The 27055-nt window shown below is 49.2% G+C and overlaps 1 protein-coding gene across 1 annotated transcript in view; it reads right to left on the bottom strand.

The window, feature by feature from the left end:
- Positions 1-13138: 13138 nt before the first annotated feature.
- Positions 13139-27055, bottom strand: part of LOC149347917 (uncharacterized) — a 14984-nt gene continuing 1067 nt past the window's right edge. Inside the window, exons 2-5 of the mRNA XM_089541652.1 lie at positions 19697-19784; positions 17992-18038; positions 16267-16401; positions 13139-15254 (exon numbers count right to left, since the gene is read on the bottom strand). Of these exons, the coding sequence (XP_089397778.1) occupies positions 15136-15254; positions 16267-16401; positions 17992-18038; positions 19697-19784 (389 nt within the window). The 3' untranslated portion in view covers positions 13139-15135. The remainder of the gene's footprint in view (positions 15255-16266; positions 16402-17991; positions 18039-19696; positions 19785-27055) is intronic.

Raw genomic sequence — 27055 nt, 5'->3', positions numbered from 1 at the left:
CCAGCGCTCAGGCTTCTACAAGGTAGACCACCCTCTCTACCACCAAATAAAATAAAAACAAACACAAATATACATTCATGCCAGCACGTCCGTGAATCGTTACCACGGGGCGGGGGACACCGTTCTTCCCAGCGTGTTCGCGAGCGGGCGCGTTCCAAGAAAGGACGCTTCGCTTTGAGCGCCCCCAGCCGCGTTCCGATGACCCCGCGTACACTACCGATCCCTTACACGCCCTTCCCAAGATTCTACAAAGGGCACAAATGCCACTTTTAGAATTAAACAAAGAAGGGATCGGTACGGGTCACAAAACCACCCTGTGGGTGACATCCCGCAGCTACACCAGCACTGACACCAACAAAACCAAAAGCAAAATGAACTCGGGAACCAACATAACGTAAGCACATTGCACAGCCAAATACACACAGTGGCATGCCTGCCGTGCGCCGTAACACGGCGTCCAAGTTGGTGGGTTGCACCCAGTTCACCACCTCCAAGTACACACCCTTGTCCTGCTCGGCCGAGCGCACACACACACTCGCAACTGGAGCGTTCAGTAGCATTGATATGGGGTCCGTTAGCTGCCACGTGAGTGTCCTAGGTCGCACCGAGCGTCCCTGTGTGCGTTCGAGCCCCCACGTGTCTCAATCGACACGATTAACACCTAATGGCCGCTGCGCTCATTAGACTGGTGCCACAGCGGGGCAAGAAAACAGCTGGTGCCCTCCAGGATCAAACACGTCCTGGACCTCGATGGGTCCCAATCCCTGACCACACGACGCACCTGAGGGCCCGCTCTCTCTAGCGCGCCGGTACGAACCACGTGCTGCGTAAGGAGCATAGCCCTTGCCCCCGTCTAACCATACCAATGCGGCCGGTCTCGCTACACTTGATGTGGCGACCTGCAGCACGGAACTTAATGTTCCACGTTACGACTTTCAACATGAAAGCCGCGAACCTGCCTCCTGTCCGATGTGTGTCCGGCCAGGTCATTTGAGGACCCGGAAATGAGTGGCGACTTGCCACAAGGCAAATTAGGGTCAACTGACTGCGAGGGATCTCATGCAGCCTCAGAGTTAGACGATGCCACGAAGCCGGCAAATGCCTATCAAGAAGGGAACGGCAACGACAGTGTTTGCCCGAGCAGGAACGGGGCAAATGGCTCTAAACGAGGCGAAGTGCCAGGAGGCAGGTGCGCGGCTTTCATGTTGAAAGTCGGTACGTGGAACATTAAGTTCCGTGCTGCAGGTCGCCAAATCAAGTCTCATCTTCTCTCTTGTCCCTGTTGCTGTGCTGTTTTCTTCAAGTATCCTTCTTCCCTTCTTTGGTCATGCACCGTACGTTGCACTGGAAAACTACAAATTTAAAGTACTGTCAACATTTGCCTGAACAATTTAGCACGTCTAAAATATGCTTGTCTTCTGGTAGCCTCCAGCTGCTCACGATGATGGTCTCTTCTAATTCATGATGTACAAGCGAAGCTGCATCCCTGCAAAAAAAAAGAAAGAACCAAAAATTTCCTAATGTAAGCATCTTGGTGGGCACACGTCTAATTACTAATCTTTTACACTCCTCAATGAACACAGACATTGGACAGCTCTGTACAAAGAACTTTCGTCCAGTCACTTGCCTCAAACCAAAATAGTGAAAAAAAAAAACCGGCCTTCCCTGGCACCGTGAGCATATTTTAACAGCCTGAGCAAGAAATTGTTCTGAAAGTGGTTAAAAAATGCATTCATTACATAAAAGACATGCCACCTAAAATTCCTCAAAAGCAAGCAAATAATATACAAACAAAAATTCCCATTCCCGCACCTCACAGCAATGGCCAATGCTGTGTCTCGCTTGAATCCTGCCTTACAAGCGGACCTACTGGTGTCAGCCATGGGGACGGCCATTCAATTGCTTAAACCCACATGGGGCGTTTGTAGATGAAGGCGTAGCCGGCTGGAGGTGGTGGCACATCACTCCCTTTGTCTTCCTTCTATTGTGCCATGGTGGGTGGCTGACAAAGTAAGCCGAGCGAAAAGGGCAGGCCCAGCCAATAGTCTTTTTCAGCCTCGCTGCTGTGCACAATTTGAAAGGCATAGTTGATAATGGCCGATTCTTCCTGGGCTACATAAGCTAGATCACAAAATGATGATGGGTGCAGGGGTCAAGTGGATGCAGCTAGCACAGGAAAGGGCTAATTTGGGGAATATGGGACAGGCTGTCGCCCTGCAGTGGGTATAGTCCGGCTGATGATGATGAAGGATGATTGAATACCAATGAATATTTCACTTTTCTTACCCTTGGCGCAAATCGCTGCACAGTCCCATAAATGCTGGTTATAAGAGTATACATCTGATTGGAAATGAGAGGGCAAAGACTAAACTACTGGCATGATGCAGCAGCGTCAGTTTCGAGTGAAAGAATAAATTCTGGTTCCTTGCTTACAATGCCGCTGGATCTATGCTATCTTCCAGTAGAATGAATGAGAACTGGTGTAATGCCCTCGCACAAAGTGCAGACGTTAAGGAACATGCACAACATGTTCTTCCAGAGAACGAAAAATTCCAAAGTAGAGGTAATGACCATCGGTCATCACTGCTGGATCACTATATGCCTCTGCGTCTTTAGTAATTTTCTAGCATCCGTGGGTAACTCTGGATGATATGGCTTCAGCACTTTAAGCAGGGAATGCAGGTGAGAAGCAGGCAATTGGCTATTAATTGCCCACACGCGCAAGTCGTGCTCTAGACATTGAGTAGCGGAACCAGGCTCAAGTGTCATCCTATCTTCATAAACCACCAACTCCTCATTGTCAGAAATCCGCGACAACTCTTATGTTGCACTTTCTATGTGAGAGATGCTGCTAGCGGTGCTAAAATCCGACAAGTGAGAACTGCGGCTTTCAACTGCTTCCTCGGTTGGCGCTGATAAAGAGGATAAAATAACATTATGCGATGAAAAGGCATCTTGATACTGTTCTGCTCCTGTTGCACACAATCTGCTGCCATGACCATTATCAAGAGTGACAACTACCAAACAGGGTAGCATATCGTGAAGCGTACCCGCAAAAGCCGGCTCTCACCATCGTGGGTACCCAAAACAGTTTTCTAGTTTGTCGTGAACAGCCTCTGCTGTTCTTCAGTGTCGTTGCCGAATGGACACTTCGCTTAGCGAACACTTCATTCTCTTCATGATACAACGAATGTAGCACTTTATCAAACTATCACGAAGGGCATGGGTAACATATATACACTACTGGCTTTGTGCCAACCAACACAGGTCACAGCACAACAATGGAAGTCTAGAAATCACTCACCATTGAGGTCATCCTCTGGGCAAGCCTTTGTTGTTTCAGCTGAATTCCAGTGAAATCACAACGAAACACAGCAGCGCGGGCACGGCGACCACAAAAAAACTGTACTAGAAGAACAAAAAACGTGAAAATCTTGCCACGACTGCCGCTGACACGCGGTTCTCCGATGAGCGCGCGTCGCAGGATTGGCTCTCGGCGTGGCCGCGAGTAGCCGCGGTTTGGATTTAGATGATGGATGGATGGATGGATGGATGGACGGACGGACGGACGGACGGACGGGCGGGCGGGCGGGCGGGCGGGTGGGTGGATGGGTGGGTGGGTGGGTGGGTGGAGGATGGATGGAGGATGGATGGATGGATGGGTGGGTGGGTGGGTGGTAATGGCTTTACCCTTTGTACCGGGCGGTAGCTTTCGCCACCTAGCCTGTACTTCCAGAATTGTTAATTTAATTTTCTTTTCCCTTTCTTTCCCTTTCGCTCTTACAATATCTAATCTGTCTATCCTTTTACCCTCGAAATTCACGCCTCCCTTGATTTCCGCCACAAATCCTCCAACCTCCCCTTCGTCAATGTCACGCTGTTCCCATCCACTCGCTTGTCCTCCCCAGTAAATCCCAGCGCTATCTCTGTGGTCGTTATTGTCCCCTCTGGGAGGGCTGGGCGGAGTTCTGCGCACCTCAGAACCAAGTGTTCTATGGTCTCCGTTTCCGTTTTACAAGCAGAGCACAAAATATTCACTTCTTCAAATTTGGACCAATACGTTTTTGTTCCCACAGTCCCTGTCCTAGCCTCAAAAAGCAGTGAACTGCCCCGTGAATTATCGAATAATCGCTCTTTTTTGATGTCCAGCGCCGATTTTTCCTGCATTCTTTCTTTCCACATCTTTCTTTCCGTCTCCTTTACCTCCGCTTTCACGTTAGTCTTTTGTTGCGTCCCATACCTCACCCGTAAATACTTCGTTCTTAGCTTTCGGGTTCTATTAGTCCATTTTGTGTTAATACTTTTCATGTACAGATACTTGTACACCTTTTTTGCCCACCTTGTTTCCTCCATTTGAGTTAGTCTCTGATCATATTTCAGTTTGCTGATGGCCTCCCGAACCTCGAACGACGCCCAACCCATAACTCCCTGGACTCCCTCATTCGGAGTGTTCCCATGGGCTCCCAAGGCTAGCCTTCCTACACTTCTTAGTCTGATCTCTAGCCCTGACTGTACTTCTGATTTCATGCACAGGACTGCATTTCCAAATGTGAGGCCCGGTACCATGATTCCCTTCCATACCCCTCCAACCACCTCATACCTATTATAGTTCCATAGTGCTCTATGCTTCATAATGTCTGAATTCCTTTTTCCTTTATCCTTCAGAATCCTCTCATGCTCTTCCAGATATTTTTTTCCTTCACTTAACCATACACCTAGATACTTAAACGTTCTCACATGGTCTATCATAGTGTCTTGTATTTCTAGTGGGTCTCCCTTCTCATCATTATAGACCATTATCCCTGACTTCTCTCTACTGAACTGGAGTCCTAGCTTGTTGCCCTCCTCACCACAGATTTTAACTAGTTCCTGCAGCTTATCTCGCTTGTCTGCAAGTAGAACAATGTCATCCGCATACATTAGTCCAGCCAACACTTGGTTTACCCTCTGACCATCCTGCATATAACTCACGTCAACTCCTACCCTACACTCTTCCAACCTCTTTTCCATTTGGCTCACATATATCATGAAAAGTAGAGGTGATAGTGGGCAGCCCTGCCTTAACCCTCTCTTAATTTTAGCTGGCTTTGTAGTTTCTCCCTCCCAGGTTACTACGACCTCATTGTCTGAACATATACGTTGTAGATATTCAACCAGATTTCTATCAGCGCCATATCCCTTCAATTGGTCCCAAAGTTTTTCCTGATTCACATTGTCATATGCCCCCTTAATGTCTAAAAATGCCATCCATAGAGGCCTCCGACTTGCCTCAGCTATCTCTATACACTGCGTTATGACAAATAGATTGTCCTCCAACCGTCTGTCCCTTCGGAAACCGTTCTGCAACTCTCCCAAGATCTCCTCACGCTCTGCCCATTCTTCCATTCTCATTTTCACCATCTGCATTGCTAGCCTGTAAATAACTGATGTGACCGTAATTGGTCGGTAGGATTTAATGTTGTCCCTGTTTCCCTTGCCTTTGTATATTAGTCTCATCCTGCTCACTTTCCAGTCTTTTGGAACGTCTCCTCCCTCTACCACTTTTTCAATGATCTGTCGTAATTTCAGTTTGCTTTTTTTTGCCTAGTATGGTAATTAATCTCATAGGTATGCCGTCTGGTCCTGTCGCTGTTCCGATGGGAACCTTGCCTTCTATTCTGTCCCAGTCCCCTGCTGTTCTCTCCCTAGGCTCTTCCTCCCCTGCCCCATTGCTGTCCCTGCTCTCCCCTAGACCATCCGCCACAGGCTCTGCAAATGCTGCTTCAATTGTTTGTCTGATAAATTCCTGTGCTTCCTCTCCCTCTACCCTTTTTCCATCCTGTGTGGTCAGAGTGTGTTGGATGCCCTCTGTTCTCTTCCCTTGTAGCCTTATGTGCTCCCAAAACCTCTTTGCAGCATTCCTATCTTTCTTATTTACCTCCATCATCCACTGGACTCCTGCCTTTCCTATTTTGGCTTGGACCAATGTCGCTGCCTCCCTTTTGCTCTCTAGGTATTCATTCCATTTTGCATCCACTTCGTCTGGTGGGGCCCCCCTTTTCTTTGCAACTCTGTGTTTCCTGGATGCCTACTGTCGTCTCGCTATGGCTGCCTTCACTTCCCCGTCCCACCAGCTTTTTGGCGTGTCTTCCCTTTCTTCGTCCCTTTTTTCTTTGGGCCTTCTCTAACTCCCCTTGAAAAACCCCCACGAGGGCATCATATGTCCACTCCCTATCCGACTGCCTGGATCACTATGTCTTCAATGTGTCCAGACACTTCCTGCAGTTGTGCATCAGTGAGGTTATGTTTGCTTTCCCTCCCTTGAGTTCCTACCGCTGGTATTGCGTTACCAAATGTAATTTTGATTCTTCTGTGGTCGCTTCCCAGGCTTTTCATACCTTCTTCATCAATTTTCATGTCCCCTAACCTGTCATACAGTTTGTGTGACATTAGGCAATAGTCAATAGTTGAGTGCGAATTCTTTCTTACCCATGTTACTTTCCCGTCGCATTTTATTTCCGTATTAACCATTACTAGATCATGGGTATCGCAGAATTCTCCTAACATCTTCCCCGTTGTATCTGTAGCTCCGTCAAAGTATTCCAAGTGAGCGTTCATATCTCCCAAGATGATTATTTCCTGATGCAAGCCTAAGTCCCTGATGTCTTTAGACATACATTCGAAATGCCCTTTGTTCTCCTCACTCGACTCACTCCCTGTTTTAAGGTATACAAATCCTATTATTGTTCTTAGACTCCCCACTATGCCCTGGAGCCATAGATGCTCTCTGCAGTTCTCTCTTACTCTTTCCCAATCCTGCCCATTTACTAATGCCCCTAGGCCTCCACCTTTACGGTCTTTCTCTTTTCTGTTACACCCTATCCAAGTGTAACCTGCAATGTGTGGCGGTTCTTACATATCTCTCAGGTGAGTTTCCGCAACCCCATATACCCCAATGTTTTCAGATTTTAGTTGTTCTTCGATTTCATCCCATTTAATTCGACTTCTTCCCCCTTGCATGTTAATGAACCCAACACTGAGAGGTTGCTTTCTTTTCCTTCGCCGTGCCCTTGTCCTGCCCCCCCTCCTTTCACATTTGCTACCTACTCCTTGGTCTGCAGGGGTTTCCTGCGTGCCTGTAAAAAAGCAAGTGCCCTACGGCATATATCCTCTTCCCAACCTGCCATCCTGCTGGTTCGGCGTAATGGATGCCATCCGGGCAGAATGGGAGAAAGTTCCTGCCTCCATAAATCACCCGCTTTACATCCATCATGTCGCACCTGAGGGCCTTTCCCAGCTCTCTGATTGCTACGTTGGCCCTCATAACCTGGTCTGCGATGTACGGGCCCCGTCCCCTGATCTCCGGGACAGTGCACAGAACAATGTGCACTGCCCCGGAGGTCGCCCTAAGTTTCTCTACCCCTGCCTGTATCTGTCGTCCCAGGTACTTCCCTTTCTCCTGTAATACGTCGTTGATCCCTGCATGGAGAACCACGAGGTTCTCACCTTCCATGTTATCCCACAGTTTTGTTTTGGCCCGCTCTGCCACCTCTCCAAAGCACCCACCCGAAATGCTCTCAACCTGCACCTGCTCACTGTAATTGACTGTTTTAAGTAGTGCTCGCTTTACCCTGTGTACGTTTGAGCTACCCACTACCCAAACCTTCCTACCACTGCCTGGCTTTTCTCGGTTGACGCCTTGCTCCTTTTGCTTATCTGGCCTTGGAGCCTGGGACCCTTCCGCAGTACTTCTGTTCTCTGCCTTCTCCGACTGCTCGCCTCTCTTCGGCGCGCTCCACACTGACGCGTCTGCCCCCCAGTCTGTTATGCCGGCTGGCGTTTCTGCCTTCCTCTGCTCTACCTCCAACCTTTCTGACTCTCTCGCTCTCAGCTCCTCAGCCTGCCTTGCCAATTGCGCTCTTTTCTCTCTTTCCTCGCTCAATTCTCGCTCTCCCTCCAATCTTTCTGCCTCTCTCGTTCTCAGCTCCTCAACCTGCCTTTCCAATTGCGCTCTTTTCTCTCTTTCCTCGCTCAATTCTCGCTCTCCCTCCAATCTTTCTGCCTCTCTCGTTCTCAGCTCCTCAGCCTGCCTTGCCAATTGCGCTCTTTTCTCTCTTTCCTCGCTCAATTCTCGCTCTCCCTCCAATCTTTCTGCCTCTCTCGTTCTCAGCTCCTCAACCTGCCTTTCCAATTGCGCTCTTTTCTCTCTTTCCTCGCTCAATTCTCGCTCTCCCTCCAATCTTTCTGCCTCTCTCGTTCTCAGCTCCTCAACCTGCCTTTCCAATTGCGCTCTTTTCTCTCTTTCCTCGCTCAATTCTCGCTCTCCCTCCAATCTTTCTGCCTCTCTCGTTCTCAGCTCCTCAGCCTGCCTTGCCAATTGCGCTCTTTTCTCTCTTTCCTCGCTCAATTCTCGCTCTCCCTCCAATCTTTCTGCCTCTCTCGTTCTCAGCTCCTCAACCTGCCTTTCCAATTGCGCTCTTTTCTCTCTTTCCTCGCTCAATTCTCGCTCTCCCTCCAATCTTTCTGCCTCTCTCGTTCTCAGCTCCTCAGCCTGCCTTGCCAATTGCGCTCTTTTCTCTCTTTCCTCGCTCAATTCTCGCTCTCCCTCCAATCTTTCTGCCTCTCTCGTTCTCAGCTCCTCAACCTGCCTTTCCAATTGCGCTCTTTTCTCTCTTTCCTCGCTCAATTCTCGCTCTCCCTCCAATCTTTCTGCCTCTCTCGTTCTCAGCTCCTCAGCCTGCCTTGCCAATTGCGCTCTTTTCTCTCTTTCCTCGCTCAATTCTCGCTCTCCCTCCAATCTTTCTGCCTCTCTCGTTCTCAGCTCCTCAGCCTGCCTTGCCAATTGCGCTCTTTTCTCTCTTTCCTCGCTCAATTCTCGCTCTCCCTCCAATCTTTCTGCCTCTCTCGTTCTCAGCTCCTCAACCTGCCTTTCCAATTGCGCTCTTTTCTCTCTTTCCTCGCTCAATTCTCGCTCTCCCTCCAATCTTTCTGCCTCTCTCGTTCTCAGCTCCTCAACCTGCCTTTCCAATTGCGCTCTTTTCTCTCTTTCCTCGCTCAGTTCTCGCTCTCCCTCCAATCTTTCTGCCTCTCTCGTTCTCAGCTCCTCAGCCTGCCTTGCCAATTGCGCTCTTTTCTCTCTTTCCTCGCTCAATTCTCGCTCTCCCTCCAATCTTTCTGCCTCTCTCGTTCTCAGCTCCTCAACCTGCCTTTCCAATTGCGCTCTTTTCTCTCTTTCCTCGCTCAATTCTCGCTCTCCCTCCAATCTTTCTGCCTCTCTCGTTCTCAGCTCCTCAACCTGCCTTTTCAATTGCGCTCTTTTCTCTCTTTCCTCGCTCAATTCTCGCTCTCCCTCCAATCTTTCTGCCTCTCTCGTTCTCAGCTCCTCAACCTGCCTTTTCAATTGCGCTCTTTTCTCTCTTTCCTCGCTCAATTCTCGCTCTCCCTCCAATCTTTCTGCCTCTCTCGTTCTCAGCTCCTCAACCTGCCTTTCCAATTGCGCTCTTTTCTCTCTTTCCTCGCTCAATTCTCGCTCTCCCTCCAATCTTTCTGCCTCTCTCGTTCTCAGCTCCTCAACCTGCCTTTCCAATTGCGCTCTTTTCTCTCTTTCCTCGCTCAATTCTCGCTCTCCCTCCAATCTTTCTGCCTCTCTCGTTCTCAGCTCCTCAGCCTGCCTTGCCAATTGCGCTCTTTTCTCTCTTTCCTCGCTCAATTCTCGCTCTCCCTCCAATCTTTCTGCCTCTCTCGTTCTCAGCTCCTCAACCTGCCTTTCCAATTGCGCTCTTTTCTCTCTTTCCTCGCTCAATTCTCGCTCTCCCTCCAATCTTTCTGCCTCTCTCGTTCTCAGCTCCTCAACCTGCCTTTCCAATTGCGCTCTTTTCTCTCTTTCCTCGCTCAATTCTCGCTCTTCCTCCAATCTTTCTGCCTCTCTCGTTCTCAGCTCCTCAGCCTGCCTTGCCAATTGCGCTCTTTTCTCTCTTTCCTCGCTCAATTCTCGCTCTCCCTCCAATCTTTCTGCCTCTCTCGTTCTCAGCTCCTCAGCCTGCCTTGCCAATTGCGCTCTTTTCTCTCTTTCCTCGCTCAATTCTCGCTCTCCCTCCAATCTTTCTGCCTCTCTCGTTCTCAGCTCCTCAACCTGCCTTTCCAATTGCGCTCTTTTCTCTCTTTCCTCGCTCAATTCTCGCTCTCCCTCCAATCTTTCTGCCTCTCTCGTTCTCAGCTCCTCAACCTGCCTTTTCAATTGCGCTCTTTTCTCTCTTTCCTCGCTCAATTCTCGCTTGAGGGACTCTACCCTGCTGCTCCATTCCCTCTCGACGCTAGTCTCGGATTCCGCACGCCTCTCCCTTTCCTCCCTTAATTCCAGGCTTATCTTATCCAATTCGCTCGCCAGTGATCTCCATGGCCATTAGACTGCGGGGCGTCAGTGAAACCACAACTAAATTTCTTTGGCAGTTTTAATTTGTCTGCGTGTTTAACTAAAAACAAAGTAATTCCAGCTGTTTAAAAATATTTTAGATAGAAATATATCTTTCTACCTTAATGTCACAGAGTGCAAGTACACTTACACTGCTCACCATTTGCATACACACCACATGCAAACTTGCATTTGAAGTAAAAATTAATAAATAAATTAATAATGTCATGGTGAGAAGTGATCTGGTACCAGCTTTTCTATTTGGGCTTCAGAAATAGCCAGAGAGGGCAGACAATTAACTTATAGCATGAATGTTATAGCAATGCCATCGTATGTGGTTTAACATTTATTCATCATTTGAAAATATTGCTGCAATGTGCAAAGACCACTTTAGAGCAACGTTATCAGCATGTTGCTTGGTAACATTGCAGCAACATTATCTAATGTTGAAGAATGTTAGCGCAACATAGTACAACATTGGCAATGTTGCAACATTGAAGTAACATACTGTGCTACATAGGGGTGTGTACTTGGAGGTGGTGAACTGGGTGCAACCCACCAACTTGGACGCCGTGTTACGGCGCACGGCAGGCATGCCACTGTGTGTATTTGGCTGTGCGATGTGCTTACGTTATGTTGGTTCCCGAGTTCATTTTGCTTTTGGTTTTGTTGGTGTCAGTGCTGGTGTAGCTGCGGGATGTCACCCACAGGGTGGTTTTGCGACCCGTACCGATCCCTTCTTTGTTTAATTCTAAAAGTGGCATTTGTGCCCTTTGTAGAATCTTGGGAAGGGCGTGTGAGGGATCGGTAGTGTACGCGGGGTCATCAGAACGCGGCTGGGGGCGCTCAAAGCGAAGCGTCCTTTCTTGGAACGCGCCCGCTCGCGAACGCGCTGGGAAGAACGGGTGTCCCCCGCCCCGTGGTACCGATTCGCGGACGTGCTGGCATGAATGTATATTTGAATTTGTTTTTATTTTATTTGGTGGTAGAGAGGGTGGTCTACCTTGTAGAAGCCTGAGGGCTGGCCATGCCCTTGAAGAACCAATCAGGCTAAGAGCACAACATGATTGGAAGCTACGAAATGTGGGTCGGGCCTTCAGGGCTTTAAAACCGGGCCCCGGAGGCGTATTCGCCAACTGCAGCCTGTACAGCCACAAGGCTTGAAACCACGGTGAATTGGTCACGGTGACTGAAGATTGTCACGAGGGCTTACCTAAAAGGGATAATTATTCCCTAAATAATGCTTAAAAGTCTATACCAACGTACTGTAACTAACCATGTAATGTTTAGTTTAAATTCAAAACTGATATACCAGCGCTGCGAATAATCTGTGTAAAAGTATGCAGAAAATGTTTTGAAAATTTTAAACGCCGTCATATGCCACTAAGCATCACGATTTGCGACCTAAAAGGGAAAGAAATTAAAAAATGGAATTAAAATAAAAAAATATAAAATTACAGTACAGAGAGCGGAGTCAAACGGCCGACCTTCCATACGTAACACGTGCCTCTAATCCACTGCGCCATAGCGGCAATTTCAAGCCGTCGTTCTGAATGAATATTTATAACCAGCCTTAATGGTGGCTGCTACCTACCGGTGGGCGGCGCTGTCATCACTGGCTGTACCGGCTGCATTTGGCGAACACGCGCCCCGGAGCTGGAAGCGGGGTTCTGGGCTAAGGTGAGATGCTATGCATCTTCGGCTATGCATCTTCGGCTATGCATCTTCGGCTATGCATCTTCGGCTACGCCGAGTAGGGGCCTCCCCTAGTGTTAGCCAGATCCACCTTTTTGTTGTTGTGTATTTCTTTGCCGCTTAATATGTCTCGAGTGCCTGAACTTGTATGCAATGTAAATATCTTTACATAAACTTCAAGTATTCGCCTTACCCCTGCGTTTCGACCCATCGCGAGAGCGTCGCTGACGGCGCACCCCTGGTGCAAAGGAACGCTTCAGTCTTCAAGTGAACAAACCGTCTCTGGCGGGGCACCTCTGGTGCGAGGAAAGAAGATAAAGAGAACCTGAAATTTACTGCTTCCCTTGCATGTTCTGCATCCCGTAGCAAGGCCAAGAGTCACGACAACATTTCGACAATAGAACATGCCTCTGTCAGGGGCAAAGACAAGTCTGCTTGTCGAAATGTTGGATAGCAAACCTTGTTCACTTTGTGCTGTCAAGGGTCCCATGTTTCTACCTTTTATTTACCGTGGATTTCACAAACGCCCGAAAAGAAAATTTCATAGCACCACTCATTCTTTCTGGCTTGTTCCTCATTCCATGGGCACTTTCTTCTTCAGATATGTGCTAGCTAGACTAGCTTTCAATTCTACTGCATTAGGCTGCTGGCCAATCACATAAAAACAGCGATTACAGTGCTTCTACCACACAGTTCGAGTGATTTGATAATAAACTTTCTCATATAAATCACTATGTTGCGTTAACGATCGAGAGATCAGGCTAGTGTTCAATGTCACTGAATGCAAGACTAAAAAGCAAAACAGGTGCATGAAATCTATCGCAAGAAACTTTGAGCACATGAAAAAAAAACTAATTCTGAACATGATTATAATCGCTGCTCATATTTACGGAGATACAGAGTTTTAATAAACGAGTCCTCAAATGAAATAAACAGATGTGTTTATTGCAACTTCACAAAAGAGCCATAGCTCCAAACGAAGTGTTCAGCACACTACACATATCACAGCTGGCCCATAAGCTGGGCCCTGTCCACAAAAACATGAATGATAAACATGCCAGATAAATATATAAATATGTAAGCAAAATGGCATAAACTGCCATTTTATACCTAGCACATTCATGTGTGGCATAGAAGCAGTCCCACGTCAACTTCAAATGGTCTTCCGGCAGCATACAAAGCTGTAGTGATTACTGAGTTGACTAGATGAATGGAATCTAGTAGCATAAAGATACCACTGGTCGAAAACACTGGCTTTTATGGTGGCAAAGAGTCATGTGATGTCGTGTCAAGAGTTCTAGCCAAAATGGGAATATACAGATTGGAAAAAGGTGCAGTGTGTTTGACTACTCCAAAAAATAATGCCGCAGTTAAAGTTAGTGGTCAGTGTGGAATAAGTGATCGTCACACAGCATTTGAAAAAAGCCAAGCATGCCCTTATCACTCCATTAGCCAGCTGCATTTCTGTCATCGTGTCTACCATGCAGTTAAAATTTGTTCCAAATATTATGTGGGATCAACTCATGCGCTTTATGTGTTCAGTCATGGATAGGCTAACCTGCAAAGCCGGACTGATAAACAAGAGCTACCAGTGGCACCATGCAACTAAGAGAATTTCAAGCAATAACGACAGAAAAAGTAAACGAGAGTGCAGACAAGTGTGCCTTTGTCGTGGCCTTATGTGCTTTTCCCATAATGTGTTTGCGAATGCTTCTAGTAATGACAAATTTTTTGTTTATCACGTTTCAAAGTTATCACTGCAAGGGCTATTCCATTGCGCACAAGATGAAGGCCCAGTCTCGTACCAGTAGTGTTTATCTCGTCGTTTACTTGCGCTCGGATGGCCGCATACAGCCGCAGTAACTTTTGGTCGTCGCTCCCGCACCTCAGGTTGGCATGTCCACGACTGCACATGCCTGAATAAAGCTGGACACCATGCCTGATACTGAAAGGTACGAAAATCACCACAGAAAGGCTGTCAAAACCTTCCACTCTCACAACTACAGGTTCCCCACAGACCTGTAATGATAACTTAGGCGTAGCCTGCGTAACATGAAATAAAAACAGAACGGACAGTTAGAAACAAGAACAGTGGCACGCTCAGGTGTGATCACAACCCCAAGTGGTATGTACAGGTTTGCCTGCAGGTTCACCTGCAAATGTATAGCCACAAAAGGTTCTGAGGGGCAAACTTAGCAAAGAACTTCGGCAAACACGTTATCACAGTTTTCAAACAAAGGAGCAATATGAAGACAGCAACGTGTGCATATTTAGTGAGTCAGAGGTCAAAGCATTCAGAGTGAGCCAGACAAAGGTAAAGGATGTTTCTGCACACAGGTGACAATGTAACAGTCACTTAGACATGGCCAGCGTAACATGAAATACGAACAAAATAAAAGCTTGGAAACAAGAACTGTGGCATTCTTCAGAGGCTGTGTCAGAACATGAACTGGAGTGAAAAGGGCAAACCAGTAGTCATAAAAGAAATCTTATTTAAGTGTTCCTGCATATCAGTGTCTTTGTAAAGTTCCTGAGACTGCATAAATAGGATAGTTAAACAAAACGACTATCACGCTCATTACAGGTGGAAGCTTTCAGGTGGAAACCTATGGCAGAAGCTCAGCCTGTACTGCCTGCGCTTGGAGTGACTCTGTGCACACCCATGTAGGCAACTGCCCAGTCAATAAAAGCCATTTGGAACTAGCAAAAACGTAGCCAACTGAAGTCCGGCTGCTTTCAGTTGGTTTCCAATTTGTTCCAAGCGCATTTTGGCTAGTCAAAGAACACCAACTGGAACTGAACAAAATGTAACTGGAGATAACTGGAATCCCACTGGTTCCAACTAGCTTCAAATTGTGTTTTTGCCAATCCGTAATTATCAATTTTAAGTGCCCCAAAAAAAAAACAGTTGGAACCAGCTGCAATCCGACTGGTACCAATTGGTGCCCGATTGGTTCCACTTGTGTTTTGGTCAACTATATTTTTAACAGGCATCGCACACTGGTTAAGCAGGAACTCTCGAAAGGACTGTGTCATGTCTAGGAAAGAGATCATGGGCTGCTCAGCATGGGCTCGGGTGGAGTTCCCTCTTCTTCTTGGCAGATCTCGATGGTGATGGGGCCGTACGACTCTTCCTGGCTCAGATGCACCAGGCCACGTTTGTGCAGTCCTGCAAAGGGAACCACAGGCTGTCAAAGCAGCACCTGCCGGTCACACCTCCCTTTCTGACACCACCAAATACCTACTGTCAGCAAGAATTTTACAGAACCAGCAGCACTGGCCCTGACATGGAGAGTGCGCAAGGCTTATCAAAATACTGACGGTTGCGTCAAAGAAAATGGAAAAAAATTCTCTCAGCCTAACCACACGTTAGTTTTTGCACAGAGGTTGCATTTGATGGCCAGTTTTCTTTATATTACATTTAGGTTGGGTACTTGCCTGATTCAGTCAGATTTATTTGGAAATCTCTGTCGTCTGTGGCGACAGCAAACCAAAACCAAAAGGCTTTGCAGCAGTGGTACCCATGGCACCATCTCGCACCCACCGGAGAAACGAGCAGTTGATTTAAAGAAGGGCTCTTGTCTTCTGCTCGTGCCGTTGTAATAAAATTTAGAATACAGACTAATGACAAAAAGCTAAACCTTCCCCGGAAGCTTTATCAGAATAGGCACAGCGGTTTAAACATCGACTCTTCCGCCTGGCATTCATCATCATCATCATCAGCCTGACTGCGCCCACTGCAGGGTAAAGGCCTCTCCCATGTCCCTCCAATTAACCCTGCCCTTCGCCAGTTGCGGCCACCGTATTCCCGCAAACTTGTTAACCTCATCCACCCACCTAACTCTCTGCCGCCCCCGCTATTCTTGCCTTCTCTTGGAATCCACTCCGTTACCCTTAAGGACCAGCGGTTATCTTGCCTTCGCATTACATGCCCTGCCCAAGCCCACTTCTTCCTCTTGATTTCAACTAGGATGTCATTAACCTGCGTTTGTTCCCTCACCCACTCTGCCTGCTTCCGATCTCTCAATGTTACACCTATCATTTATCTTTCCATAGCTCGCTGCGTTGTCCTTAACTTAAGCTGAACCCTGTTTGTTAGCATCCCCCCTTAAACAATTTCCTCTCTACAGTTATGGGAGAGGAGGACAGGCAAGGAAAGCAGGGAGAATCGAGAGACTTACGCAGCAGCGAGCCAAAGGTGGACGCCACTACCCGCTTGTTGAAGACGTCCGGTGGGGCCAGGTGTTCCAGGGTGCACATTCCATGCTCATCACTCAGCTGCTGCAGTCGGGCCCACACCGGCAGCCGGGTTGGGGCTGAAACAGTCACACTGGTTTTGATAAAACTGCAAAGCAAGGAATGGGGCCTAGTGGATCCCTGCATCCTCCAGCCAACCATCAGGGCAAATACTATAGTGCAAACAAGTCTAACATGACAAATTCAGACCCAAACAGAGCGGCTGTTACTCTTCGCTTGGACTGATATTTATTTAAAGTGGAATAAAATTTGAAAGCAAAATTGGAGGGGACACATATAAGCCCCGCCTGAAGGGTACGACATGCTAGCACTAATGGGTTAATGCCCATACATGCGGAACTCGTCACTCTCGACTTTACATTCACAGAACCTTGGGAGTCCCCATGCTGCTCCTGGCGCACAAGAGCGCTGTTTCAATGATGTGCCACTGCCCTGTGATGATGGCAGGTGTTGACACCAGCAGGGCTGTTGCGACTCAGACTGCTCTTCCCAAGCAACCACTCATTATTTTAACTGCTGCCTGCCAGTTTGCTCACATTTTGTAGGCGGGTTGTGATGGCTCAACAAGGTCACACGACCTAGGTGATGCATCTACGCTGCTTCTTTGGGGATTTTTTGACCACAATGCCGTTGCCGCTGGATTTTCTGCCCAACGGGAGCCTTACCACTATCACGTTAAAACAGCAGTAGGCAGCAACAACCCATACACTAACAGATTACTTGATTAACCAATCAAAGCAGTGCTTTTAATGTTTCACTCCATTGGTCAAAAGTAACAAATTTCTTGCCTTTATAATTTTTTCTCGTGATTAGATAACCATGTGATGAGAAATTTATAGAGAGAGAACAAGCAGATCGGTTTCTTGATAACACAAACAACGTGAAGTAGGAAGCAGGGACCTTCAAGGTGCTTAATCAACGTTGAGAGAAGATGACTTGTCCAGGTGACTAGTCCAGAGGAGGACAAGTCGTCCTGTTGAAACATGGTCTATGCACACTGAGGCTCCCCCCTCCCATGTTCAGTTTATTTTGTGTTGTCACCTGATGAGGAACATTTTTAATGTCAGTAGCCAAAGTGCACAAAAACAGCAAATGGGATGTTGAGAGAGAGAAGCACACACGCACTGATTAACAGAGAGTGCTTGCGTGTGGCTCTTTCTATGTCCCGTCACCATTTTTTGTACAATGAATATGAATCAATTTACCCAAATTCTGAAAATCCAGTTGCAACATCTGATTTATGGAACTGATGTCAGTGGATGGCTGCGCTCTGGTGGATGTTAATAAGTAATTACTCCCTTATTACAAATCTACTCCACCTTGGGGGATTCCCCTAGACATTTGACCGATGTCAGTAAAGACTAAAGTGGAAATTTGGGCAAATTTCCGTTTTAGCCGTTACTGACTTCAGTTCCGTAAACCAGATGTCGCAATTTGGTTTGCAGCACTTGTACTAAGGCGCTGGTCAGCCTTGTCATAAAGACACCGAATTGTTCCGTGAATATGATGAATGAAGGAAGGGGATGCAGCTGAGTGCCTGCTTTACATCCGCATGAGGACGAGGTACACAAAGACCGTCGTAGAAGCTTCTTGAGGTCAGGGGCCCACCCCTGGCATTTCCCCATCCCAGAGAGTGGGGAAAGGTTCACCTTCTTCTCGGGGCCCAGCTGGCAGCAGGGGGCTCATGGGGGGCACCCTGAGGGGGGAGAGAGCACAGCACTGCCTCAACACACCCGCAAATGAGTGCTTCACCTGCCTTTGCAGCACACATGAAGGGAGCCGCTATAATGCAGGATAGTTCAACACATATGTAGTTAAGGGGGGACGAGGGTCTTAAATCTAACTTTTTTATTTCTCGCTAGAATCTCATGAAATTTTGTGAACAGATGCGTTTTTCTCTTCTGATCCCATATATGTAGTCATAATTGAGCTGGAGGTCTTAAATCTTACAGACTGGAATGTAATTAGGTAATTTATTACGCAGCTTTAATGAACTTTCTCATTGCATTTTGTTGCTTTTATTTACGTGAATTGATAGCCAGAGAATTCCCATACCCAGTGACATTCTTCGTTTTTCGCTAAAGGCATGTCATCCTGATATACTGTCGAGAGTAAAAGGTCGCAGTATATGACACTGCAGCTCGTTAAGCTAATTGTAAATTGCTAGCTATACGTGGCCTAAACAAAAAAGTAAGAATGTCACCTGGTATGGGAATTCGCTGGCTATCAATTTATGTAATTAAAAACAACAAAATGCAATGAGAAAGTTCATTAAATCTGCGGAAGGAATTACCTAATTACATTCTAGAATTTAAGATAACTTTTGATCTAAGACCACCACAATTAAGACTACATATTTGGAATCAGAAGAGAAACCCGCATCTGTGTGCAAAATGTCATGAGATTCGAGCCACAAATAAAAAGGTCAGTTTTAAGACCCTCATCCCCCTTAAAAGCACCAGCTGTATGGCATCTTGTCTGTAAAGGGAGCCGCTCTCAACCAACACAAGAGTCTATCAACCCCGTGCCATGACCTGCGTATATGCTTGTTTACTCGCTGGAATGTAGCACAGGCAGGAGGGGGATGCCTTCCTGGTCTTTCAGGGCTGGGATGTAGGGGCTCTCGCCAGCTGTGGCGAGGGCTCCTTGCCACAGGGGGAATTGGCTAATGCAGTCTTCATTGCAGCGGTGGACACAGTTGTTGCGAGGTGCGTCTCTTCTTGAATCTTTCCTCTCACAACTCAACTCTCCCCTGTCCGCACGTGGCAGAGAATGTGGCTCAGCTCGAGACATTGCACAAGCTCGTGCACTTTCCTTTCCAAATTCTCCTTCTTTAGTTACAACAACAACAACAACAACAGCAGCAACAACAGCAACAACAAAAACGGGTACTCAGTTCGGTTCCTCTGGCTCAGCTAATTCAGTACAAAGGAAACAGCCAGGTACTCTATCTATACACTGACGCACATTTATCAATATGAGTTATTTAATAGAGTAAACTGAGTTAATTAAGAAAGTAGACTTAATGAACCAGACTGCACCTGCAGGTGGAGTAGACAAACTGGCGTTTGGTACAGCTGTGCAATGTAGCAGCTGTGTAATGGACAATGCCCCCCTCCCAACCACCCCCTCCAACAGCGACCCATAAATTCTTTACATAACATGATATCAGCCGAATAAAGCGAATTTCATTGTGCTGTGCACACTCGAGGGTGTACACTGCTGTTTCGAGGAAATAAAACATAACGGTGCATGCAGACAGAGAGGAACATGCCAAACATGTGCACTCCACTTCAGAGAAGAGAACAGGCTCTGTACTCTGTTTTGCCCGCTTGTTATCAGCCCACCACTCACGCTTCCAAGGGCAACTCTGCCTGCTGCTCCTCGGGAAGTGGTAGCTCCTCTTCCAGCACCGGCGGCAGCTGTTCCGGCCCCATGGTCCCTGCACAGTGACATCTGAGTAACGTGCCCAGGTGTACTGTTGGTGCCCTGCCCAAAGCATAAGAAGCTAAGCACTTCAGCAAGTGAGCATTTCATCTTATCTTGCCTATAATAAATTGGATGGATGATAAATCTGGCCTGTTTTTATTGCGTTGCATGAGCTGGTAGCTCCTAGGCCTAACAAGCACTCGTATTGTAGAAGTTGTTCCCTTCATCCAAACCAGATGGTGCTACTATCACTGGAGTTATTATTGCGTCTGCATTTCCATACACTTAATGATGTAACAAAAAGCATAATGTCTCGCACAGTACTTGTGTTTACTGTGAGCAAACGTGCATTTGCTATTCTCAAACTCTGTTTGCTGTTGAAGCATCCTGCATCATTATCATGTGCAATTTCTGGCAGCGTGACCCCGCTCATCATGTATACAGATGGTCATTCGCTAGCGACGCGCCTACAGTGGCGTGTTTGACATGCCAGAGGTGGCTTTTGGTGTCGCTTAAAGTTTTCTACAGCCGTGGTGCTGTGGCTCTGCATTGAGGTCACCATTAGCTGGAAAGATACCAAATGGGCACCACAGCTCCCTTGGACGTCCTGTGGACGTTTAGGATGTCCACTCATGGACGTCCTGTGGACATACTGAAAACATCTGAAAAGTTCGCCTGCAAAGTCTCCCAACGTATACATGAAGAGAAACACAGCATGGAGTTCTTTATAGCCCATCCCTTTGATTTATTTACTGCAGAAAAATGAAAGCCTAACAGCGGCATCTCGCAGTTCTTGCTGCGCCTGCACAAAAAGAATGAAAAACGTAATATCGTTATCGCCACCACTCAAGACGTGAATGCGGCGAACGCGCTCGCTCGTGAATTTACTCTGAAAGCTTCCAAAGGCTCCATCCCGATGGTCGGTCACGCCAAAGTCAACGGTGAAGTCTGCAGGGGGATCATTACCGTCCATGAGCAGGAAACTTCTACCACCTTGAAATCGAAAGTCCAGTGGCGCGGAGGAGAGATAGCCTTCATCCGCAAGCTGGGGAAGTCGACGATTGCCCTGCTCACCTTCGTGGGGCATAAAGTGCCACGCTACGTGCACTATAACAGTGTGGTGACCTTGGTACGCGAATACAAGCGGACTATTCCCGCGTGTTTCCGATGCGGCACCATCGGCCACCGTGTGGACTTATGCCCGGATCCTCAACGCAATCGCTGCGGTCACTGCGGCCAAACGGTCGCAGTCCTCGAAGACGGCAGCTTGGAGACCCACGAGTGCACCCCTTCCTGCATCGTCTGCGGTGGCGGCCACCTTACGGGCTCGCAAGACTGCAAAGCGAAATTCCGGCGGCTGCAACGACCGGGAAACCCAACCGGTCAAGGAAAGCAGCGTCAGTGTGCAGTGCCCCCAGGAGCTGACACCACTCCAAAAGTTCCCCCGCCTGGCAACAAGCTGGTGCAAGGCACATCCGGACCAGCGCCACCGGCGGGCGCGTTGCCCGGGCGTGTCTCCAAGTCCCCTCCATCAACAAGCCAAAAGTCGTCACGTGGTCCAGGCGACCCCGTATTCCAGAACGGAGATTTTCCGCCTCTCGAGGGCCGTCCGCTTGGCACACCAAAGAAGACATCACAGCCAAAGGTAGGCAGCCGAGACGGGCCTCCGCCGTCCCCCCGCACTCCCCTACCTTCTTCCCCACCAACCCTTCCTCCTCCTCCCCCCCTTAACTCTGAGGTTGCGGACCTCCGCCGTGAGCTCGAGACTCTCCGGGCTCAAAATGCTCAACTCCAGGCCAAAATTCATGCGCTAGAAACAGCTCGGTCCTCCCCGTCTATTGCCCAGGTAGCTCCGGAACCGATGCAACAAGTGCCGGTGGACCCGACATCATCTAGCTCTGACGCGCGTTTCACCGCCCTCGAAAACGCCCTTGCCGCATTAGCGACTCAGATGTCAAATTTCGGCTAAATTCAAGAAAACCTGTTCAAGTCAGTCACGGCCACGGTTACGGCCACCGTGACGGCCAATATTAAGACGTGGCTGGAGTCAAACCCCAGGCTTCTACGCCGAATGGGGCCCCTCAAAGACGCAAACCGCCCATCAATATTCAACCGCCCCATCGATCTAACCGAACTCAAGGAAGAGCCGGAACCGATCCAGCCGCAGGTGACGGAACCTGTGCCGGCTCTCCAAGGCAGTCTCCCTTCAAATAAACATGGCTGCGTCCCCTCCCAACCAACACCCTAAAGGGCGCCGCCCCCCGCAAAGACAACAAGTTTTTTCCCTTGTGCAATGGAATTGTCGGGGTTTCAAAAACAGGACCAAACGCGCCCACTTAAGGGCGTACATTGACAACCTTGAACACCCCGCCGCAGTCCTTGCGTTGCAAGAAACCGGAGATGCGGTTAAGCTCACGGGCTATAACGCTTTTCAACGAGACCCGTTCACCTGTATCCTAGTCCATAAGGGTTACACAGCGCAGGAGGTTGATCTCGATCTAAATTTGGAATATTCGTACGTGATGGTCTCTGTCCTCCCCCTGCGGCGAACAGATAGCCCCGCACACATACTTAATATCTACTGCCCCCCGAAACTCAAAAACATCACTTTTTCTAACATCTTTAGCGCAGCGCTAAGGATCGCGGGTCGCGACCCCCTCATGATAGTGGGCGATTTTAACGCGCCCTGTCTCATGTGGGGCTATTGCAAGGAAGAGACGCGTGGTCGTAAGTTGGCGGAACTTATATCTACACTGGGCATCACTCTTCTAACCGACCCGGTCCACCCAACACGTGTAGGGAACTCCGTCACTCGGGACACTTGCCCCGACCTTACCCTCGTGAAACACATCCAACACGCAGAGTGGATCAACACCGAGGACACCCTCGGTAGCGACCACTGCATACTGAACACTGCCATTTACACTCGGCCCTTACGTCGCCCCCTTGCGCAAGCCAAACTTCCCGACTGGAACGCTTTCCGCCAGGCCCTCCCAGTAACTTCTCTCATGGAACAGGACTACTCCACTTGGGCACAAGGACTCATGCAAACACTCCGTTCGCACGAAAACCATATCCAGCTTACGGAGCGTGCACCTGACGTGGATAACCACCTGATGCACCTCTGGGAAGCTCGCCGCAGCCTCACTAAGCGATGGCGGCGGCAGAAACACAACCGTAAACTACGCGCTCGCATCTCTGACCTCACCCAGCAAGCTGCCGAGTATGCTGCCCAGCTCGCAGACACTAATTGGGTAGATCGATGCAACAGCGCAGCAAGACATATGTCCAGCCGCAACACTTGGCGGCTCTTCAGGACTCTCATAGACCCCACACAAACACGCTCGGAAACACAGAAACACATCAATCGCGCGATACACAACTTTCAAGGAAACCGAAGCAGCTAGCGAACACCTTGCGCTCACAATACCTCAATCAGGATCAAGACCCGCGTGGGCAGGATTATTCGTATGCAGGCTGCGATAATCCGGAACTGGATCAACTTTTCCAGCTTCACGACCTTCGCGCGGCTCTTGCCAAAATGCGCAGGGGGACGGCGCCCGGGAGGGATAAGGTCACAGTCAAATTATTGGCGAACCTTCCTGATCGGGCATACGAAACCCTACTCGAATATATTAACGCCATTTGGACCGGGGACACTTCGTTGCCACCGGATTGGAAGGCATCATTGGTGACCTTTATCCCAAAGGCGGGGAAACCGGTAAACACAGACAACCTCCGGCCCATCTCCCTCACTTCATGCGTAGGAAAACTGATGGAAACGATGGTCCGTGACCGCCTCTCAGAATATCTCGAGAGCAAGAACTCCTTTGCCGACACCATGTTCGGTTTCCGACCCAGTAAGTCCGCACAAGACATCCTTTTACAGCTTCATCACGAGGTTCTCGAACCCATAGAACACCCACACAACGGCAAAATAGTCCTAGCACTCGATCTCAAGGGTGCGTTTGACAATGTTAAACACGGCGTCATACTAAAACACCTTAACGAGATTAACTGTGGTCCTCGTACATTCAATTACATCAAAGATTTCTTAACAGACCGCTTGGCCTATATACGTATACAAGAGACCGAATACGGCCCGTTTGAGATGGGAACGCGGGGCACACCACAAGGCGCTGTGTTGTCCCCGCTTCTCTTTAACATTGCTATGATGTATCTCCCGGCACAGCTGGCGGCTGTCGGCGGTGTTCGGCATGCGCTGTACGCCGATGACATCACCATCTGGGCCACTACGGGAAATATAGGAGAGATGGAGGAATGCCTGCAAGCAGCGGCGAGCATAGTTGACCACTATGCCACGTACTGCGGCCTCCAGTGCTCCCCGTCCAAGTCTGAATTTGTGCATATTCGATCTTCTCCGAAATGCAAAATCTCCGTTCAGCTTTCTCTCGCAAGCGGCCCCATCCGTGAAGCGAAGGAGCTACGAATACTCGGTCTCTTCATTAATCAACATCGTAAGGCAGACACAACTCTTGCCAAACTCCGCAAAGTCGGCGACCAGGTGGGCCGAATGGTTCGCCGCGTTTCTAACAAGCGAGGAGGGTTACGAAGTAAGGATGCGATGCGGCTCGCGCATGCCTTCGTAACAAGTCGAGTACTGTACTCGACTCCTTACCTCCGCTTACGGAAACATGACGAAGATCACTTGGAAATTGTACTCCGCAAAATTTTCAAGAGAGCCCTCGACCTCCCGATATCCACTTCCAACGCGCGACTTCTCGCGTTGGGGGTGGTGAACACCTATCGAGAACTCCGCGAGGCGCATCTCGTTAACCAATACACGCGTCTCGCCCAGACCGTGTCCGGTCGCCGCCTCTTGGACCGGTTACATATCAGACATGATCACCACACCATGGAACGGGTTCGAGTGCCAGAACTGTGGAGAAGCGCCCTCTACGTTCGACCCCTTCCGACTAAGATGAACAAGGAGGACCATAATGGCCGGCGCCAGGCGCGGGCGAATGCCCTGCACCGCCACTATGGCTCAAAGAAACACGTCTTCTACGTCGACATTGCAGGCCCCTACCGCTCCAGGGGGGAATGGTACACAGCTGCAGTCATACACGAGGGAAAACAGGTGGACGGCCTCTCGTTCAGAGCGCCCAACTCAGCGCATGCGGAGGAGGTGGCGATCGCCCTCGCAGCCTCCCATCCCGACTCTAAATTCATCCTCACAGACTCTCGCGGAGCCTGTCGTAACTTTGAGTTCGGTTGGATCACTCCACTCGCTCACCAAATTTTGCACCGCAGTACTCGCGACGGCGATCCAACTCATCGCTCAATCATATGGGTCCCCGGCCACCAAGGCATGCCAGGTAACGAAGCCGCCCATGAGGCAGCCCGCGCACTCACTCACCGGGCACCAGGCGTCCCTTGGGAGGAGCTTAACCCAGATCACAGCCCTCTCCTTTCTTTTAAAGAAATTACTGAGCACTATCGTGCCGAACACCGGCGATACCCGGTTCCTATGAAAGGACTGGGTAAAGCTGGCGAACGAATTCGCCTCAGGCTCTTTACAAACACCCTGCTGTGCCCGGCGGTTCTCAACCACTTTAATCCTTCTTTTGACGGCCGCTGCTCATTCTGTGGGGAGGTGGCCGACACCTTCCACATGGTTTGGGCATGCAGAAAAAATCCTTCTCTCCCCCCAATCACCCCTTCCCCTACCCGAGAGGACTGGGAGGCGGCCCTACTCAGCTGCCTGGAACTATCGGCCCAGCAGGCCCTGGTTCGGCGGACTTGTGTAGCGGTCTCGACCAACGGGATCCCGGAATGAGGGACTCCGACTAGTATTGTAAGGGGTGAGACCCACTAGGGGCCTCTCCCCGAGCACCTCTCTGTACATTACTAAATAAATGCTTTTCTCCTCCTCCTCCTCCTCCTCCACCTCTCTAATAGGACCTCCTGACAGAGAGATGTGAATTGCTGTCCTATCCTTTGGGTTCGCTCTGACATACAGAAGCTCTGATTTCGCTGGAGCACATTGGAGCCCACAGTCAATAGCATACGCAACGACTATGGAAGCGGCCTGCTGAAGGCGGGCCTCCATGTACCCAAAGCTCCCCTCAGTGGTCCAAATTGTAATGCCATCTGCATATAACGCGTGTTGAATGCCTTCCACCCGGGCCAGTTGGCTTGGGAGGCGCATCATAGCTATGTTGAACAGGAGCGGTGATAACACCGCTCCCTGAGGGGTACCCCGTGTTCCCATCATGTAAGGGCCGTATTCCTCACCCTCAATCCGAAGAAAGGCCTGGCGATTAGTCAAGAAATCTCTTACATACGCGTAGGCCCTAGCCCCACAATCGGTAGAACTCAAGTTGACCAGGATGCTTCCGTGTTTAACATTGTCGAAAGCCCCTTTCAGATCAAGGGCGAGGATGGCTTTGTCATTGCGTTGCATAGTTGTGGGTCGTATTACATCCCTGTGCAGCTGGAGAAGGACATCCTGTGCAGACATGTGGGGGCGAAACCCGAACATGGTGACTGCAAAGAAGCCCTTACTCTCCAGGTATGGAGAGAGGCGATCCCGAACCGTCGTCTCCATAAGCTTGCCCGCACATGAGGTCAGTGATATAGGCCTCAGGTTGTCCGTATTCACGGCCTTACCTGTTTTAGGGATAAACGTCACAAGTGACGTTTTCAACTCGGGAGGGAGTGGACGCCCGTCCCAGATCTGGTTGATGTATTCTAATAAATGGAGGTAGGCTGAGTCCGGTAGGTTTGCCAACAGGTTCACTGTTATGTGATCCCGTCCCGGAGCCGTACCCCGGCGCATTTTTGCTAAGGCCGCCTTAAGGTCGTGCAACTCAAAAGGGGCATCAAGTGTTTCATTAGGCCTGCCAGAGTACATGTACTCAGGCCCAGGCGGGTTCTCCGGACGACAGAGATATCTGTCGCACAGAGTGTCCGCAAGTTGCGCCGTCTTACCTTGATACCCTTGCAGAGCCCGCCGGAGCTGCTTTTGCGTCTCCCCTCTCGTTTGAGAGGGGTCGATTAGACTGCGAAAGAGACGCCACGTCCCCTTCGAGCTCATCTGATGAGCTGCGGCGTCGCAGCGTGCTATCCAATTTGAATCTGAGAGTTCGGCAGCATACGCTGCATCCTGCTCTGTGAGTTTGGCTATGCGGTCGCGTAATTTGCGATTAGTTGTCTGCTTTTTCCACCGTTTAGTTAAGCTCCGGCGCGCCTCCCACAAATGCAGGAAGTGGGTGTCCACTGCGGGGATCTCTTCGGTGGTTTGTAGTGTTGTGACCGCCC

This window comes from Amblyomma mixtum, chromosome 4 (assembly GCF_055824585.1).
Source record: "Amblyomma mixtum isolate Tamu chromosome 4, ASM5582458v1, whole genome shotgun sequence".
In the NCBI taxonomy this organism is placed as follows: domain Eukaryota; kingdom Metazoa; phylum Arthropoda; class Arachnida; order Ixodida; family Ixodidae; genus Amblyomma; species Amblyomma mixtum.
Note: the sequence above shows the minus strand (reverse complement) of the source record. Positions and strands in the feature narration are given on the sequence as shown.